General features: G+C 45.2%; 1 protein-coding gene and 1 long non-coding RNA gene across 5 annotated transcripts in view; both read left to right on the top strand.

Moving 5' to 3' along the window:
* The window catches only part of LOC310713282, a 93,703-nt gene that overhangs the window by 46,123 nt on the left and 27,533 nt on the right, over positions 1 to 20,047 (top strand). The window lies entirely within an intron of this gene.
* The window catches only part of EFR3A (EFR3 homolog A), an 84,497-nt gene that overhangs the window by 38,952 nt on the left and 25,498 nt on the right, over positions 1 to 20,047 (top strand). For all 4 annotated transcript variants that reach the window (XM_083516662.1, XM_083516661.1, XM_083516660.1 and 1 more), the window contains exons 7-11: positions 4,317 to 4,466; positions 7,092 to 7,229; positions 8,856 to 8,934; positions 12,772 to 12,907; positions 19,350 to 19,514. In XM_083516662.1, coding sequence (XP_083372788.1) covers positions 4,317 to 4,466; positions 7,092 to 7,229; positions 8,856 to 8,934; positions 12,772 to 12,907; positions 19,350 to 19,514 — 668 coding nt within the window. The remainder of the gene's footprint in view (positions 1 to 4,316; positions 4,467 to 7,091; positions 7,230 to 8,855; positions 8,935 to 12,771; positions 12,908 to 19,349; positions 19,515 to 20,047) is intronic.

Raw genomic sequence — 20,047 nt, 5'->3', positions numbered from 1 at the left:
CAGTCGGCCATAAAATTGTCAATGTGTAGCTTTCGTTGCAAACTCAGAATGATAGCTCTCGTTTGGATCACGCAGCATGTATGAAATAAGGCTTGAACAAAGTCATTATAAATCCTCTTTTTCTTCCCTGAGCGGGATTGCAACTGACAAGAAAGTTGCTCGTGGAGAATTTCAAGTAGGCAGCTGAGCCCAACAAGCACCGTATGTTCGCTTGCCTTTTAAATTACAATTTAAAATGACATTAAAGGTCTTCACCGGCTGATAATTCCACCCCACCCCACATGCGAGGTCCAATTACACCGAACTTTCTCACCTGTGGTAGAGTTATCTCCCTTTGCGGAATCTCTTGACTCCGAACTACCAAAGAACGGGCTTGTCACTTGCAAACAAGTTATCATATTTCTTCAGGGGGAAATATGATTTTTTTGCACACATGACCTTTCCAGATCAGGTGGTATTTTGCGAAGTTTGTTCTCAGCATTGGGCATGGGACTGATGCCCCTGCAGAGGTTGTTGGGACTCATAGAATCATAGAGTTGGAAGAGACCACAAGGGCCATCGAGTCCAACCCCCTGCCAAGCAGGAAACACCATCAGAGCACTCCTGACATATGGTTGTCAAGCCTCTGCTTAAAGACCTCCAAAGAAGGAGACTCCACCACACTCCTTAGCAGCAAATTCCACTGTTGAACAGCTCTTACTGTCAGGAAGTTCTTCCTAATGTTTAGGTGGAATCTTCTTTCTTGTAGTTTGGATCCATTGCTCCGTGTCCGCTTCTCTGGAGCAGCAGAAAACAACCTTTCTCCCTCCTCTATATGACATCCTTTTATATATTTGAACATGGCTATCATATCACCCCTTAACCTCCTCTTCTCCAGGCTAAACATGCCCAGCTCCCTTAGCCGTTCCTCATAAGAAGAAGAAGAAGAGTTTGGATTTGATATCCCGCCTTTCACTCCCTTTAAGGAGTCTCAAAGCGGCTAACATTCTCCTTTCCCTTCCTCCCCCACAACAAACACTCTGTGAGGTGAGTGGGGCTGAGAGACTTCACAGAAGTGTGACTGGCCCAAGGTCACCCAGCAGCTGCATGTGGAGGAGCGGAGACACGAACCCGGTTTCCCAGATTACGTGACTACCGCTCTTAACCACTACACCACACTGGCTCGTTTCCAGGCCTTTGACCATTTTGTTTGCCCTCTTCTGGACACGTTCCAGTTTGTCAGTGTCCTTCTTGAACTGTGGTGCCCAGAACTGGACATAGTACTCCAGGTGAGGTCTGACCAGAGCAGAATACAGTGGCACTATTACTTCCCTTGATCTAGATGCTATACTCCTATTGATGCAGCCCAGAATTGCATTGGCTTTTTTAGCTGCCGCGTCACACTGTTGGCTCATGTCAAGTTTGTGGTCAACCAAGACTCCTAGATCCTTTTCACATGTACTGCTCTCAAGCCAGGTGTCACCCATCTTGTATTTGTGCCTCTCATTTTTTTTGCCCAAGTGCAATACTTTACATTTCTCCCTGTTAAAGTTCATCTTGTTTGTTTTGGCCCAGTTCTCTAATCTGTCAAGGTCGTTTTGAAGTGTGATCCTGTCCTCTGGGGTGTTAGCCACCCCTCCCAGTTTGGTGTCATCTGCAAATTTGATCAGGATGCCCTTGAGTCCATCATCCAAGTCGTTGATAAAGATGTTGAATAAGACCGGGCCCAAGACAGAACCCTGTGGCACCCCACTAGTCACTCTTCTCCAGGATGAAGAGGAACCATTGATGAGCACCCTTTGGGTTCGGTCAGTCAGCCAGTTACAAATCCACTGAGTGGTAGCATAGTCAAGACCGCATTTTACCAGCTTCTTTACAAGAATATCATGGGGCACCTTGTCGAATGCCTTGCTGAAATCAAGGTAGGCTACATCCACTGTGTTCCCTTCATCTACCAGGCTTGTAATTCTGTCAAAAAATGAGATCAGGTTAGTCTGACATGACTTATTTTTCAGAAATCCATGCTGACTATTGGTGATCACAGCATTCCTTTCTAGGTGCTCACAGACTGTTTGCTTAATGATCTGCTCCAGAATCTTCCCTGGTATTGATGTCAAACTGACTGGGCGACTCCCATCATCTGTGACCATTGGGCCACGCTGCCTGGGGTGGATAGGAGTTGGAGTCCATCAGCACCCAGAGGGTTCTCCATCCCTGTCCCTAATAGCACCTTACTTTAGTAAGCACCTTACTTTAGTTTTGAGGGACGTGGGTGGAGCTGTGGGTTAAACCACAGAGCCTAGGGCTTGCCGATCAGAAGGTCGGCAGTTCGAATCCCCGCGACAGGGTGAGCTCCCGTTGCTCGGTCCCTGCTCCTGCCAACCTAGCAGTTCGAAAGCACGTCAAAGTGCAAGAAGATAAATAGGTACCGCTCCAGCGGGAAGGTAAACGGTGTTTCCGTGCACTGCTCTGGCCACATGACCTGGAAGTTGTACGCCAGCTCCCTCAGCCAATAAAGCAAGATGAGCATCACAACCCCAGAGTCGGCCACGACTAGACCTAATGGTCAGGGGTCCCTTTACCTTTTAGTGCTACTTCTGATACCCAAGCCTTCCTTGGAGATATGAGCAGATATCTAGCACCCTGTTCCTTCATCCCAGGCATCCCCAACTTGCGGCCCTCCAGATGCTTTGGCCTACAACACCCATGATCCCTAGCTAACAGGACAAGTGGTCAGGGATCATGGGAATTGTAGTCCAAAACATCTGGAGGGCTGAAGGTTGAGGGTGCCTGCTTTAGTCTTTTGTGGTTCCTTTTCTGAATTCCAGTTTAACAAATGGAATTCCTAAAATCAATTCTGTGCAATTTGCCTTGGCCTTCTTGCTCCTCCAGGTCATCTTTGCCTTCCCTGTGAATTGCTAATGTGCATCTAAACCAAGGCAAGAAAGCAATCTGGATGCGCATTGTTTAACTCAGCGGTTCTCAACCTGTGGGTTCCCAGGTGTTGTTGGACTACAACTCCCATCATCCCTGAGCTCTGGCCTTGCTAGCTAGGGGTGATGGGAGTTGTAGTTCAACAACATCTGGGGACCCACAGGTTGAGAAAGGCTGGTTTAACTGGTGTATACCTGCAGCCCTAGACATTGCTGAAATCACACACTATAATAGGTTTCATAGAACTGTTTGAATGATCCCATCAGTGGTACTGCTTTATCAGTGCACTGGCAGTGAAGCCTTGTTTGTTTGTTCGTATATTTTATTTTTGGCCTCATATCCTGCCCATCATCTCAATATTGTCCCCACTCCAGGGCAGGTAGCAGGGGATAGAATGCAAATATTTTAAAAACCAATTCCAATAACAATGTAATTAGCTAGTTCAAAGTATAACTGTCAAGGAATGCAGTCTTAGCCTGTATTAAAAGACATGTCTTCAGCTGGTTTCTAAAACAGCATCATCTTGGCACCAGCTAACATGTTATGCAATAAATGCACACAATGTGTTACTGTACTCTCTTGGCCACATTGTGCTGCAAGCTGTATGCATTTGTGCAGAGGATTACATCGAATCACAGAATTATCAAATTGGAAGGAACCCCAAGGGTCATCTAGTCCAGGCATAGCCAACCTTCGGCCCTCCACATGTTTTGGACTACAATTCCCATCATCCCTGACCACTGGTCCTCTTAGCTAGGGATGATGGGAGTTGTAGTCCCAAAACATCTGGAGGGCTGAGTTTGAGGAAGCCTGGTGTATACATATTATCAGGAGGTCCATTCTGCAAATTTTAGGAACCAGGCCTTCAGTGTGGTGGCACCTACTCTTTTGACTTCCCAGCACCCAAGTGCAAGACAGGAATTCTCTGCTGACTTTTTGTGCTTACTGAGGACCTTCCTCTTTCAAGAAACCTTCTAAGTTATCTTTCTGTATTGGAATTTTAGAAAAGGTGTTTCTATTGTTTTATTACTTGTTTGCTGCCCTGGGCTCCTTTAGAAGGTAGGGAAGGAAGCGTCATAAATAGGCATGCCATACGTCAGGAAATTTCCTGACATGTCCTGGTTTTTGGGTGTCGGGGTGAATTTTGATGGACTGGCAAAATGTCAGGGAGTGCAAACAGCTCAAAAAGCTTAAAATCACTACTTTTGGGTTTCCCCAAATTAGCTCTACAATTTTGGGGTCTTCCTCAAAAAAAAAAAAAAAGGCTGAATAATTTTTTGGGTGCCAGGAATTTTTACTTTTTGGAAGTATGGCAACCCTAGTAATAAATTCAATGCAAAAGTGATTGAATGAGCGGATCATATTGTTGTTGGCTTCAGCCTTGCTTTGCTGTCTTCCTCTAGGATCCGAATTGCCGGAATCAGGGGCATCCAGGGTGTGGTTCGCAAGACTGTTAACGACGAGCTGCAGGCAACCATATGGGAGCCTCAGAACATGGACAAGATAGTGCCCTCCCTGCTGTTCAATATGCACAAGATTGAAGATGTTGACAGGTGTGTAAGTGCATGCTCATTAAATCCTATTTAATTTATTTGAAAAATAAAAATAAAAATGTATATACCACCAAATATCATGGCGGCAGGCCCGGATTTAGGTTTGATGAGGCCCTAAGCTACTGAAGGTAATGGGGCCCTTTATATATCCAGCCGTCAACAACAAATGGTCGCTGTTTTTTGTGTTGAATATATGATATATGGTAATTTATGGACTAAATAGATATCTAAAGCCATTTGTGCATGTTGCCATGCAACCAGTCCATGCAGAATGTAGGCACCCTATATATAGAAATGAGCAAACCAGTGATATTTTAGGGAACAGGCTAGCAGGTGGGGCCCATTACTTACATCATAGGAGCCTACACAACACAAAACACCATTCCTGTATGTAGGTTTTATTTTATTTTTATCTTATATTTTGGAAATGCACATCCAGGTTTTTTTTCCTTTAAATTTTTTGGGGGCCCCCAAGAGAGTGGGGCCCTAAGCTATAGCTTGTTTAGCTTATACATAAATCTGGCACTGGTCAGAGATGATGGGAACTGTAGTCGAAAAACATCTGGAGACTCAAGTTTGGGAAACCCTGATCTAAGATATAGCAGGTGGCAAACTGTGAAATGACATCTTTAGTGATGGTTCCAGGCATGCAAATGGGACCCACATTTTTATCTTTACTGTGCCCTGTAAAACTGTTTTTCTTCTGCTTATTATTCTCTTGTACTCTTAAGATATTAATTGCTTTTAGCTCTGCAAGCGTTGTCAATATTTTTCTGGGCTTGCATTTTTATTCTGGCGAGTGTGTCTAATGTAAGCTGCCCTAGAAGCATGAACGAACTGCTGCTCATACACTTCTAAAATAAAATGATTAAAGTTAAATGGTTCTCAGTCTCAGCTTTTCAGTTCCAAAGACAATTGTGGGTCTCGCTAGAGTTGGAGCCAGACGATTTTTTGAACCCCGCTGCCCAAAGTGTGGTTGTCATAGTTCAGTACTGAAAAACAAGGGAGGAAATGTATTTAGTACAGAAGATTTAGTGGTGGGGATGAGTCGTGGCAGAGTATTGGTTAATGTTGAATTGGATGTTTGGTTGCTTTTACCCACAGGGTCGCGAAAGATACATTCAGCCTGTTTAAAAGCCCCTTTCAGGTGATGGTTAATTGTGCCTGTGTTGACCTGGGTCAGTGCATTCCGACAAATGCCGTTACAACCCTTCCTGCAATTGGGAACCCCATAATAGCACATGCATGCATCCTCTAAAAACTGAGAGAAGCTACACTTTCCTCACAAGTATTCCTATGCAAATGTGTAGAGATTTAATTAGCTGATTGATTACAATTCAGGCAGTGGATCAACTAAGGCTTTCAAAATTGGTAATAAAAACAGAAATACGTGAGTTAAATTTTAACACAACCGCTTTGAAATCTTTGTTTGGACGTTGCAAATACTCCACCCGAAAAGGCTAATTTCACACGATCGACCCTCTGGATGCACGTATGATAAAGAGCTTGAAAACAGTGTTTATGGATTGTTGAACTGTTGGCCTCATACAGTGCAAGCAATAAGTTTCTCGTCTCATTTTCCTTTTGGATATTATGACTCTTTGCATATGGAGGCATTGCAGAGGGAAGCATCTTGAAGAGTGGGAGGAATAAGCAGATGGTGGAGGCAGATGGCCGTGTGTAGGAGAAAATAGTATCTGCAGCCCACAGCGGAGGGATGGAAACACTTTTTCCACTTAAGGAAGAAGAAAACTTTAGGGTTGTTGTTTTCGTTCTTTCTTTTGGCAGCGATGTGATGCTGTGTGTCTTCTTAAAAAACAGCCACTCACAACAGTGGATGCCCTGGTTTGATGAATTGCATTAATCATAATTAAGCATTGTGGCTATCACACAGGGTCCCCGGACGTTTCACCGTCTATTGATCCCTGTGCCACCACTTGATTTCTCACTGCCACCACCCAGGCCCTACCTGGTACAATACTGAGTCCAGTCAGGGTTAAATTGGAACATAAACTTCTGTTTATTTACTGCAGTTTAACAAACGTGTGGTTTCATTAACGGTATTGGTCAATTACATTCATGGAGTGCCTATCCAGACCTATAACTTCTGCTACCTGATCTCAGCCACTAAACCACCTCTCAGATATTTACTTGTCTTCCTAGCTCCTAACTGTTCCTGACTCCGCTTATTTCGCTACACTAACTCAACCTCCCCACAGACTCTATCCCAATTCACTCCCACTCCATCCAACCACCCAACTCCCAACGAACTCCCCCTTTTCCCCTCCCAGAGCTGGTTTTATAGTCCCTCTGACTCCACCCCCCCGGGTTCTGATTGGGTAACCTGTTTAACTATTTCACCTCCAGCACTCTCATATGTTAACGTCACAAGCATATCATGGAATCACAGAATTGTAAAGTTGGCAGGGACTCTTTCTTCTAGGCCATACCGGTCCAGCCTGCACAACAGTGTTGGAAGCTGTGTGTGACATGTACCTCTCGAGTTGTTTGTGTTTGTGTGTCCATTCTTGGTTGATGACTTGGAAAGATGACTTTGTTGGGCACAACCATGCATGCATACGCGTGAATTTAAAATAACTTAGAGGGCATATGGTTTTGTTTCAGTCGGATCTGCCCCTCTTCGTCAGCCTCGGGAGGGGAAAAAGAGGAAAACCCCTCTGCGCTGTCTGAGAATTGTTTCAGGGAACTTCTCGGCCGAGCAACGTACGGAAACATGAACCATGCTGTCAGGCCGGTTTTTGCGTGAGTAGGAGATCTGTTTGTGTGTGTGTGTGTGTGTGTGTGTAAAAAGAAAGAAAAAGAAAAGACATCTGCAGTGTCACATTTGGGACTGCACAAAAAGAAGCTGATGTGCAGAAACCTATGGGCCACAGCTGTTCTCTTGTGGGACACTGCGGGTGGACCATTCCCCCCGCCCCAAAAAAACAAAATAAAGAAGTTCAGTTGTCCTCTTGAATCAGAGCCAGAAGCTTACACCCAGTCATGTGAGTAGCTGCCCCAGTTTGGGATGCGGGAGAAATTCCAAGTACTGTATTTTTCGCTCTATAGGACGCACTTTCCCCCCTCCAAAATTAAGGGGAAATGTGTGTGCATCCTATGGAGCGAATGCAGGCTCCTTGGCTTCAGCGATAGCAACGCGAAGCCTCTGAAGTGCAGAGGGAGCGCTCCCTCCACGCTCCGGAGGCATCACGTTGCTTTCGCTGCACACCGACCCATCTTGCTCTCCAGGCTTCAGGGATAGCCACCTGAAGCCTTCAGAGCACAGCGCGAGTTCCCGCTGTGCTCTGCAGGCTTCGGGTTCCTTTTGCTGAAGCCAGGAGAGCAAGACTCCCCTGGCTTCAGCAAAAAGAACCCGAAGCCTGCAGAGCGCAGCGGGAACTCGCGCTGTGCTCCGAAGGCTTCAGGGATCTTTGAGGCTGGTAGAGGGGGAAAGCAGCGCTCCCCGCCCGCCCCAAAGAGCAGGTTGAAAGGAACCCAAAGCCCCCGGAGTGCAGTGGGAACTCCCGCCGCCCTCCAGAGGCTTCGGGTTGCCTTCACTGAAGGCGACTGAGCGCACCTTGAACGCACTGAACGCACCTTGTTTTAGATGGGGAAAACAAGAAAAAAAATTCTCCACCTCTCTGCACAGCGCCCTTCAGCGAAGCGGGAGGAGAAATGGCAGGGGCTCTGTTTCTCCTGCCACTTCGCTGAAGGGGCACTGAGCAGAGAGGGGGAGAATTATTTTTTTCTTGTTCTCTCCCTCTAAAACAAGGTGCGTCCTATGGTCGGGTGCGTCCTATAGAGCGAAAAATACGGCACTTTGTATTTCAATGTTTGTCTATTCAAATTGCGCTTCTTGAAAATAATATGTGAACTCAACCACATCAGCCTTTCTAAACGTGCTCTCCTGCAAATTCTGCAATGCCGTTCTTCAACCAAATTGTGCGACTATAAAAATACATAATGACAGAGAACGACTTGCCAAAAAGTGCAACATATTAATGTAATGATTTCGAAAATGGGTACGTTAGGCAGAATTGCAAACAAAACCTGTGTATTAGGAGAAATATGCACGGCGATGCTTTCGATTTTTTTATGAGGCCTTAAAAAAATAAAGCAAACTGATGCAAAAATGTAGAGAAGTGAATTGAAGATTAGAAAAGCGAGAAATTTTCTGAAATTGGCATATGCATTGATCCACAGTCGCAGCACAGTGGTTTGTAGGACTCGGTCATAAGATGTGTTCACTGCTGTCATATAATTGCTCACATTTAGGAATAACTTGATAACGTTTAGGTCCCATTTGCTCTGAGCACAATGCAAAACAATGTTTGGATTAGGGGTAGTCTGGTTTAATTTAATTTATTATATTATACTTTATCTTCTTAGACATTTAGACCACCACAGACTGTGGGACCCCAACGAATTTGCTGTCGCCATTTTCAAAATCATCATGTACTCAATACAGGTAAGGTTTATTTCTCTAACTCTGTCATTTGAAGCAAAACCCAAGGAGGCAGATGTTCTTTGATGACAATCACTCATTGTTTAAATAACAGAAGGCCCCAAAACGCTACCAAATCCCTTCTCCTTCTGAGAAAATGTCAGACACTTACACATTAACTTGGTGCTCCAGAGATATTTGTTATGTCCCCCCCCCCCGATCTGAAACATTTGGCTCCCAAGAAAGGCAGCTGTGTTCATCTTCCTAAGCAGCAAATTGTCTTTTAAACAGATACTTGACATCTGTGTTGAAATCTCTTTTAGACACTTGACTTTCTTCTCCAACCCGAATCCCCAGCTGTTTAAGTAAAATTTTTGCATAGTTGTACAATGCGTGAGCAACTGGAATAATAGAATAATAGAACTGTTGAGTTGGAAAGGACCCCCAAAAGTCGTCTATAATAATAATTTATTATTTGTACCCTGCCCATGTGGCTGGGTTTCCCCAGCCACTCTGGGTGGCTTCCAACAAAGATTAAAAATACATTAAAATGTCACACATTAAAAACTTCCCTGAAAAGGGCTGCCTTCAGATGTCTTCTAAAAGTCTGGTAGTTCTTCTCTTTGACATTGGGTGGGAGGGCGTTCCACAGGGTGGGTGCCACTACCGAGAAGGCCCTCTGCCTGGTTCCCTGTAGTTTTGCTTCTCGCAGTGAGGGAACCGCCAGAAGGCCCTCAGCACTGGACCTCAGCGTCCAGGCAGAACGATGAGGGTAGAGATGCTCCTTCAGGTATACTGGGCCGAGGCCGTTTAGTCCAGCCCCCTGCAATGCAGGAATCTCAACATACAACCGGTCCTTGAGAACTCTCTGTGTCACAGTGAGTCAGTGCACCTGGCTGTTAACCAGAAGGTTGGAGCTTTGAGCCCACCCAGGGATGGCTGTGGGCCAGATTGCTGCATTGGATTACCCCCCGGGTCCTTTCCAGCTCTACAGTCCCATATTCTAAGTGTATGGAGCCTGTGGGAGCTTCAAAATGTAAACGGATTATCTCCTAACTGGGATGGAATGCTGCAAGCGCATAGACTTGTTCCTGAAGGATTCGTACTCAAAGGCCTACCTATGGGTTGGCGAAACTGGCTGCTGCAGGCCCCAGGGACACGGACTCACACACACACCTATGGTGGTGCACCACTGCTGTCACAATGAGATCTAATGTTGGATGTGAGGGTGATCTGGCTGCGACATCTGTCACCCCATTGATCGCCAGGGTTGATTCAGTTGATCTGGCTGGCTAGGCGGGTGTCCCCTTCCTCCCTCACCGCTCCATGTGCGTCCCTCCCAAAGCTGCGCGCTCGGTGGAAGAGGACGACCATCCCAGATAGAAGGAGTGTACCGTTCTTCAGTCAAGGGTATACGATAGCTGCTCTCCCCTGCTAGAACCTCCAAACACAATGAGATCTAATGTGGCTGAAGCTTCTGCTCCTTCATGCACCACAATGTGTGTGGAAGTCTTTTTCTGTACCCCACCCCCTCCGGGAGGTGGGATGATGATACAGTTATTTGACAAAGGCACAAGGGACCCTATGCATGATGGATACCGTTCAGTTTCGTGGCACAAATAAATGGGTTTGGTTTCAATATTTAAAGCCCTAAATGTCCAGCTCCGAGGGCCTTCTGGCAGTTCCCTCACTGCAAGAAGTGAGGTTGCAGGGAACCAGGCAGAGGGCCTTCTCGGTGGTGGCGCCTGCCCTGTGGAATGTCCTCCCATCTATCTGAATTTTAGGAGACACCTGAAGGCAGCCCTGTTTAGGGAAGTTTTTAATGTTTGATGTTTTATCGTGTTTTTAATATTCTGTTGGGAGGCGCCCAGTGTGGCTGGGGAAACCCAGCCAGATGGGCGGGGTATATTATTATTATTATTATTATTATTATTATTATTATTAGGCCAGAGTCCATAATTCTTTATTGACTGCATCTTTCCACATGATCCCATCCCCTTTGGTGGGTTAACATCACATTTGGAGGAATATCAGGGACTGCCTTATGCTGAGCGAGACCATTGGACCATTAGATCAGTATTGTCTACACTGGCTCTACAGGGTTTTTCCTCAGCCCTACCTGAAGATGCCAAGAACTGAATCAGTATGCGGATGATACCCAGCTCTACCTCTCTTTTAAATCAGAACCAGTGAAGGCAGTGAAGGTCCTGTGTGAGTGTCTGGAGGCGGTTGGAGGATGGATGGCGGCTAACAGATTGAGGTTGAATCCTGACAAGACAGAAGTACTGTTTTTGGGGGACAGGAGGTGGGCAGGTGTGGAGGATTCCCTGGTCCTGAATGGGGTAACTGTGCCCCTGAAGGACCAGGTGCGCAGCCTGGGAGTCATTTTGGACTCACAGCTGTCCATGGAGGCACAGGTCAAATCTGTGTCCAGGGCAGCTGTTTACCAGCTCCATCTGGTACGTAGGCTGAGACCCTATCTGCCTGCGGACTGTCTCGCCAGAGTGGTGCATGCTCTGGTTATCTCCCGCTTGGACTACTGCAATGCACTCTATGTGGGGCTACCTTTGAAGGTGACTCGGAAACTACAACTAATCCAGAATGCGGCAGCTAGACTGGTGACTGGAGGCGGCCGCCGAGACCATATAACACCAGTCTTGAAAGACCTGCATTGGCTCCCAGTACGTTTCCGAGCACAATTCAAAGTGTTGGTGCTGACCTTTAAAGCCCTAAACGGCCTCGGTCCAGTATATCTGAAGGAGCATCTCCACCCCTATCATTCTACCCAGACACTGAGGTCCAGCGCCGAGGGCCTTCTGGCAGTTCCCTCATTGCGAGAAGCAAAGCTACAGGGAACCGGGCAGAGGGCCTTCTCGGTAGTGGCGCCCGCCCTGTGGAACGCCCTTCCAGCAGATGTCAAAGTGATAAACAACTACCTGACATTCAGGAGACATCTTAAGGCAGCCCTGTTCAGGGAAGTTTTTAACGTGTGATATTTTATTGTATTTTTGGTTTTTATGGAAGCTGCCCAGAGTGGCTGGGGGGCCCCAGCCAGATGGGCGGGGTATAAATAATAAATTATTATTATTATTATTATTATTATTATTAACCTGAGACCTTCTGCCTGCAAAGCAGATTCTCCACCGCTGAGCTATGGTCCTCCCCCAAGATCTTGCTCTGGGTATCAACTCCTCTTGAACGCAGTTTTGCTGAAGCCCATCATATAATTATGTTTTTTCTGAATTTTGCACCGCTTCAGATCAAGACCTTTTGTGGGGGAACAGCCTGCACCACCCTAAATCTGGCGCTGGTTGCACATTTTCACCTGCTTGCCGAACCCTTTATATTTACCGTATTTTTTGCTCTATAAGACTCATATTTTCCCTCCTAAAAAGTAAGGGGAAATGTGTGTGCATCTTATGGAGCGAATGCAGGCTGCGCAGCTATCCCAGAAGCCAGAACAGCAAGAGGGATTGCTGCTTTTGCTGCGCAGCGATCCCTCTTGTTGTTCTGGCTTCTGAGATTCAGAATTTTTTTTCTTCTTGTTTTCCTCCTCCAAAAACTAGGTGTGTCTTATGGTCTAGTGCGTCTTATAGAGCGAAAAATACGCTAGTTAACATGTGGGGGCCTAAACTATCTATCTATCATCTATCTATCTATCTATCTATCTATCTATCTATCTATCTATCTAGGAGTGGGGCAAGGGAGTAGAGATCTTTGTGCACAGCAGGTAAAACATTGTCAACACCAGTTAAGTGTTTCCTCGGGCAGTTTGCATGAGAAAGAGCAGTTGGAATTAAAGATCACAGGAAGCAGCTTTTAATTTACAATTGAAACTGACAAGTATTTTTTGATTTCTAGGCGCAGTACTCTCATCACGTGATACAGGAAATTCTGGCACACCTAGATTCTCGCAGGAGAGATTTCCCCCGAGTCCGAGCAGGTATCATCCAGGCCCTTTTGCAAGCAGTGGCCATTGCTGCGAAAGGTTCCATAGGTAAGTGCCATGCTATGAGCATATCTGGGTGGGATTGGACACTAATTCTCCATCATGTTGAGAGGAGCAAGTCTGCACCTGCTCAAGGACACCATTCATATCCATGTGGAAATAGGATGTGATTGTGATGAAATAGAGCAGGGATGACCAGCAGGCCTATCGTGATCCAGTCTTAGATCTCCGGGAGGTTTTGATAGATTGCGGTTGATTGCTGGTTAATAATAACAATATTTATTTATTTATTTATTTATTCATACATACATACATACATACATACATACCCCACCCATCTGGCTGGGTTTCCCCAGCCGCTCTGGGCAGCTTCCAACAAAATATTAAAATAGTGGTCTGTTAAACATTAAGAGCTTCCCTAAACAGGGCTGCCTTTAGATGTCTTCTGAATGTCTGGTAGTTGTTTTTCTCTTTGACATCTGGTGGGAGGGCGTTCCACAAGGCGGGGGCCACTACCGAGAAGGCCCTCTGCCTGGTTCCCTGTAACCTAGCTTCTCTCAGTGAGGGAACCACCAGAAGGCCCTTGGCACTGGATCTCATTGTCCGGGCAAAAGGATGAAGGTGGAGACACTCCTTCAGGTATTCCCCTTTCCTCAGTGGTGGTAAAACAGAATTGGGCCCCGCCTCCTTGGCCCACCCTCCATTGTTGCAGGATCTCCAGAACGGAACACGGAGCTTTTGCAGTGAGGCTGATTGTTTCCTTAGTGATCTTTTGGTGAGTGACTCTCCACCTTTCTCCCAGTGTGGTGTAGTGGTTAAGAGCAGTGGACTCATAATCTGGTGAACCGGGTTCGCTTCCCCGCTCCTCCACATGCAGCTGCTGGGTGACCTTGGGCTAGTCACACTTCTCTGAAGTCTCTCAGCCTCACTCACCTCACAGAGTGTTTGTTGTGGGGGAGGAAGGGAAAGGAGAATGTTAGCCGCTTTGAGACTCCTTCGGGTAGTGATAAAGCGGGATAACAAGTCCAAACTCCTCCTCCTCCTCCTCCTAAAAAAGCTCAGCAACTTTTCCCTGAATGCCTCCTCTCTCAGGAGTTGACCGTCCCTGAAATAGAGATACTCTGTCCCCTACACTGGAGAAATCAGCTACCCGATTTTGGTCTGTGTCTACTGACTTTTATGTACGTAGGTTTTATTTGTATGTTCCATCACCAAATGGACATGCAAGGACATTGGAGGTGGGTTAGGATACCAGACTAATGAAAAGAACAATTACATATTTCTTCCCTGCCATGTGATGAGCTGGATCGGGAAAGAAATATTGACTTCCTTCCTCACTGAAATGTCTGGTTTTATGTGTGTGTTAGATTTCTGTCCTACTCCCAAAGAAGTCCAGGGCTCCTTGAAACAGATGCAAATGGTTGCAAATGATTTAATAATCTAATAAGTAAAAGCAGCCCCATGATTTTCAGTCTAGACTTGAATTACTTTATTTTATTATAATTGTTTTGATACTATTCATATTTTTTCTCTGCCCATCCACTGTTAATGGCAAAACCCCCTTAAATTCTTGATTTACATTATGAAGTGTTTGTTTTATTATTTTTTAATATTTAAAAGGATGCCATCATTTTTTTAGTCCCAAAGAGAACATTTTTATATCTGCAGTTGCAGATCAAACAACAGGTTGTGAAAGCATCGTCAGATGTGTGGAGGGGAAAAAAATAAAAGAACAAACCAGTGACTCATTTCAAAGTTATGCTAATTATGGTGCAATTGAGCCAATTGCCTCATCTGTGTATTTTCATTTGGGAACATGCACAAATTGCTCCCAGTTGGAAGCCTTGACCGGCTAACAATGAACAGTAGTCTGGCACGATGTGTGTGTAGTAGCTCATCAGCGCTTTGGGGAACAGCGAACAATAGTATAAATTGCAAATCCCCAAAATGATGGTGAGCGTGTGGTGGCGGTTTTCAGAAAGGCGTAAATAGCCATGGCTGGAGGGGAGGAGTATGTTTGGAACACCCCCTAATTTAAAGTTGCAGCAGAATGATGATTTGGTCAACATTTCCAGAGCTCTTAAGGCTGATTTGGTTTAACTCCAGGACTTCTGGAGGTGGCAGTGGGAGGGTCGGGTGATAAACATGTCTGGTTATAAGGCCAGGAGAGAGTTGGCGGCGAAAAGCCAATTCTTGGGGTGGGAGTCGCGTGCTGAACTTTGGTTTCAACTTAATTTGATTTATTGCATTTCAATGCCTCTTTCCATTTCAACAAATCCCAACAACAACAAATTTACAAACAGTAAATAACAGCAGCATTATTGAGCAATGCAAGTACAGCACAAATCATGTAATGTAATTAACAGATCATCCGTAGAAACAATTGCAATCTAGGACCCTCGTACCTACGGGACTGCCTCTCCTGGTATGTCCCACGGAGGACCTTACGGTCTTCAAATAAAAACATCTTGGAGGTCCTGGGCCACAGGGAGGTTAGGCTGGCCTCAACTAGAGCCAGGGCTTTTTCGGCCATGGTCCCAATCTGGTGGAACGCTCTCTCACAAGAGACTAGGGCCCTGCGGGACTTGATATCTTTCCGCAGGGCCTGCAAGATGGAGCTGTTCCACCAGGCCTTTGGCCAAGGCACAGTCTGACCCCCTACTTTGGTAATCCTCATAGAACTCTAGCCCAATGGTTGCCATTAATTTGATTTGAATTGATTTTAGAATGAATTGGTTTTAGAATGTATTTCAGTTAATTGATTGTGATTTTATGTATACGGTGTTATTTTTACTGTTGTTAGCCGCACTGAGCCCAGCTTTGGCTGGGGAGGGCAGGATGTAAATAAGTTGTTGTTGTTGTTGTTGTTGTTGTTGTTGTTGTTGTTGTTGTCTATAAAACTCCACTGAGGAACCAATAACTAAAAAATAAGCGTCACAATTGCAGTATAAGTCATATTATATGGTAATCAAATCAAGAAGAGGATTTGGCAAATTCTTGGAGGGGAGGGCTATTGATGGCCACTAGCCATGATGGCTATCTTCCACCACCACAGTTGGAGGCAGCAATGCTCTTCCAAATACTCGTTGCTGGAAACAACAGGTGGGAGAGGGCTGTTGTGCTTGAATCCTATTTGCTGCTTTCCCATAGGCATCAGGCTCGCCACTGTAAGAACACGACGCTGGACTGGATGGGCCATGATCCAGCAGCTTCGTCTTAGGTTCTTAATAAGGCATTAAGTGTTGGTGTTGACCTCTAAATGGCCTCGGCCCAGTATACCTGTAGGAGCGTCTCTACCTCCATCATTCAGCCCGAACAATGAGGTCCAGCGCTGAGGGCCTTCTGGCGGTTCCCTCACTGCAAGAAGCAAAGCTACAGGGAACTAGGCAGAGGGCCTTCTCTGTAGTGGCGCCCGCCCTGTGGAACGTCCACCCATCAGATGTCAAAGAGATAAAGAACTACCTGACATTTAGAAGACATCTGAAGGCAGCCCTGTTCAGGGAAGTTTTTAATGTGTGACATTTTGATGTATTTTTAATCTTTGTTGGAAGCCGCCCAGAGTGGCTGGGAAAACCCAGCCACATGGGCAGGGTACAAATACAGTGGTACCTCAGGTTAAGTACTTAATTCGTTCCGGAGGTCCGTACTTAACCTGAAACTGTTCTTAACCTGAAGCACCACTTTAGCTAATGGGGCCTCCTGCTGCCGCCGCGCCACCGGAGCACGATTTTTGTTCTCATCCTGAAGCAAAGTTCTTAACCTGAATCACTATTTCTGGGTTAGCGGAGTCTGTAACCTGAAGCGTATGTAACCTGAGGTACCACTGTAATAAATTATTATTATTATTACTATTATTATTATTATTAATCTATAAAGCAATATTAGCAAAATAGCAATTAAAAAAGAAGCTAAACGCTGTTCTCACACACTCTTTCCCCCCACCAATGACTCAGAATCTTTCAGTATGTTCAGTTCATTAACATAAACACACACACACACACACACACACACACACACTGATTATACAGGTGTTGTAGAAATTTAAAAGGGGTTCCTAGAATGGAGCTATCCCTTCCAGAAACCCAAAATGAGAGGATGTAGGCTCCAAGTGAAAAGTTAGGCCTTTATTGGAATACAAATGCACATAAGGACAGCGTCAAAAGTAAGGAGGAGGCACATACACACAAAAAAACCCAAATCTCACTACAGCCAACCAAAGACAACCAACCACATCCTAGGCCACCCCCCAACCTCTCTCACCACCAAGGAAATACAACAAGCGAATCGTAAGAGGACCCACACAAGTGACACTGGCACAAAACCCCACACATACACTAAGTAGAGGAATAGAAGCCTTGACACCCCACCCCACTCGCCGTTCCCCCCCTCTCCCTCTCTCCTTCCTAACCTAACGCTGTAGGTAGCACTAATGTCTCACAACAAATGAAACTGACCTGTAGAAAACGCAACTTGGGAAAAAAAGAGACAATGCATGTATTTTTGTAAACTAAGAAATTTTAAATAAAAATATGTTTTAAAAAGTAAGGAGGAGGCTGCAAACAACCACATCCAAAACAATGTTTCTGAAACACTTCCAGATTGCACACGTGATTTCTATTCGCTAATCTAAGGGTCACAGCAATCTTAACAATTGCAACCCAATGCCATCAGCCTCAACCAATCGAAACCATTTGGCTCTTCAGATCTGCCCTCGCCATAATATCCTGTGATTACATATAATCATTTTTCAATGTCTTTCTTTATTAAGACTCAGACTAATTTTCCTATTCATTAAATGTCTCCCAATATCCTCTTTCATCTGTCTGCAAAACAATTCAAGATTAATCACAGTTGCCATGCCTAGCTGATTCTCTGTTCGCGCATACAATGGCCGCCATAAATTCTAACAGGTTATTCTTTCCAGTGTTCTGGAATGGGCATTTGCTACACACACAACCTAAAAGCAGCTAGTTCTATACTGTAAAAGGCAGGCACAGCCCTCTTCAGTTTACCTAGAGCTTAGGCTCAAAAGAAAATTTCATAAAACTGTACCATTCTGATGATTCAGTTATCATTTTCTCCATCACAGGAGGACCCTTCTCTAATAGAAATACAGTGGTACCTTGGATTACATGCGCTTCAGGTTACATACGCTTCAGGTTACAGACTCCACTAACCCAGATATATTACCTCGGGTTAAGAACTTTGCTTCAGGATGAGAACAGAAATCGTGCCATTTGCCACTGTTCCTGTATGTAGGTTTTATTTTATTTGTTTTTTATCTTATATTTTGGAAATGTACATCCAGTGGGGGTTTTTTCCCTTTATATTTTTTAGGGGGCCCCAAGAGAGTGGGGCCCTAAGCTATAGCTTGTTTAGCTTATACGTAAATCTGGCAATGGACCCGTCCCTCCGAAAAGTGGTATTCAAGGCAGCGACCACCAGCAGTACAATTACAACAAAATGCAACCATCTCAATGCCCTTGGGTTTATTCAGCTGTGTCCCTCTGGGCCTCTGCTGCTATAGCCAATGTTGCGTCATATTGGGTGGTGCGCATGACAGCTTGGACTTGATGGTCTGGGTCTGCACTGGGTGACTTGCTGCCGGCGGAACAAGCATGGAGACTCCAGGACTCTTGAGTCAACTCCAAGTTGCAGATGCTCCATAGGGAATAGGCCCAAACCTGAGCCCCAGTTACCACTATGATCGACAAGAAGATGGCAACTTTGGCTTTGTTAAGATGGCTTTGTTAAGGCCTTAGCCCTTGTTGCAGACCCCCATGCTCTTTGTCCAGGCAATACAGGTCGGCACACAGGAGTCACAATAACAACAAGGCCTTCTGCCTGTCCTGGGACTTTATTGAGATCCCCTCTCGAGGCAGCCATAGATTCCCATATCTCGGCCTGGTCCCAGTGTGCTTGGTGGGTTCCAGCTAAGGGGTCACTCACTTCTGAGTCCTTTGACTCCCCAGTAGTTGCTTGCTGTAGGCTGTGGGGTTTGGGGAGGGACAGTTTTAGCGGTCCTCTGGGTGGCAGTTTTAGGACCTTCAAAGGTCACAGCCAATGAGCTCATTCCCCAGTTATACCTTTGGCGGTGGAAAGCAAATAAAAAGTGGAGGATGGCTTCTCCATTAATGGTCCGTGACTCTCAGCGCATTTAGCTGAAGACGACATCTATGGAGAATTTTTTCACTTTTTTGTGTTTAAGAAAGCTGAAGTAAAATGCCTCCATTCTTGACACTGTCCACTTGGAACAGAGAACCCCACATTTAAGAACATGAGAAGAGCTGGGTTGCTGGATCAGGCCAAAAGCCCATCTAGTCTAGCATTTGTTGCTCACAGTGGCCAACCAGATGAGTGCAACATCACACTCGCTGCCACTGATTCAAAGCCACTGGTATTCAAAGACGTACTTCTCCAAAATTTGGGCCCCAGTGACCCACCCTTTCGTTCCCAAAGGTTGAAGCCGTTGGTTTTCGTCTCTCCACAGGCCCAACTGTCTTAGAAGTGTTTAACACCTTACTGAAGCACCTGCGTTTCAGCGTCGATTTCGAATTAAGTGACAGGCGTAGCTCAGTGAGCAGTGCCAGCTTCAATGCAAGTGCCAAGGAAAATGACGAGAGAATTGTCCAGAATGCTATCATTCAAACAATTGGTAAGTAATTTTTAATAGTTTTCGGGTTTTATTTGTGGGGTGGAGGCAAAAGCAGTCCTCTGAACCACCCCAAGATCTGCGGGTACAGGGCAGTATACAGATGTAAAATAAATAAAAGCAGCCATGATAATGATTAAAAAAAGTAATTATTAAGGTGGGACATGGGGTGAAGAGCATGCAATATTATTATTAGTAATAGTATTACAATTTTTTTGTTGTCTCCAATGCTAGTCCTACTTGGAGACACATTTGAGTAACTTAGGTCCATTAATTTCCATGAGTCTACTCTTGAGTAAAAAATAACTGGATGTTTTTATTTATTGCATTTGCTAGCAACTTTATGCAAAAAGTCTCAAAGCAACTTAAGCTGAACTACAACGTACTAAAAACTAGGAAAACCAGAAAACGAAAAAAATGCTCATTCAGCGACATAACAATGGCAAATAATAAAATAAAATAAGGACTTTTCAAAATTGCACAGTCCTGATGTAGGAGTAATCCACATACAGTAACCCCTTCGGATGCTGTTTGAC

The sequence above is a fragment of the Podarcis liolepis genome (assembly GCF_965112155.1).
Source record: "Podarcis liolepis genome assembly, chromosome: 8".
Taxonomy (NCBI): domain Eukaryota; kingdom Metazoa; phylum Chordata; class Lepidosauria; order Squamata; family Lacertidae; genus Podarcis; species Podarcis liolepis.
Note: the sequence above shows the minus strand (reverse complement) of the source record. Positions and strands in the feature narration are given on the sequence as shown.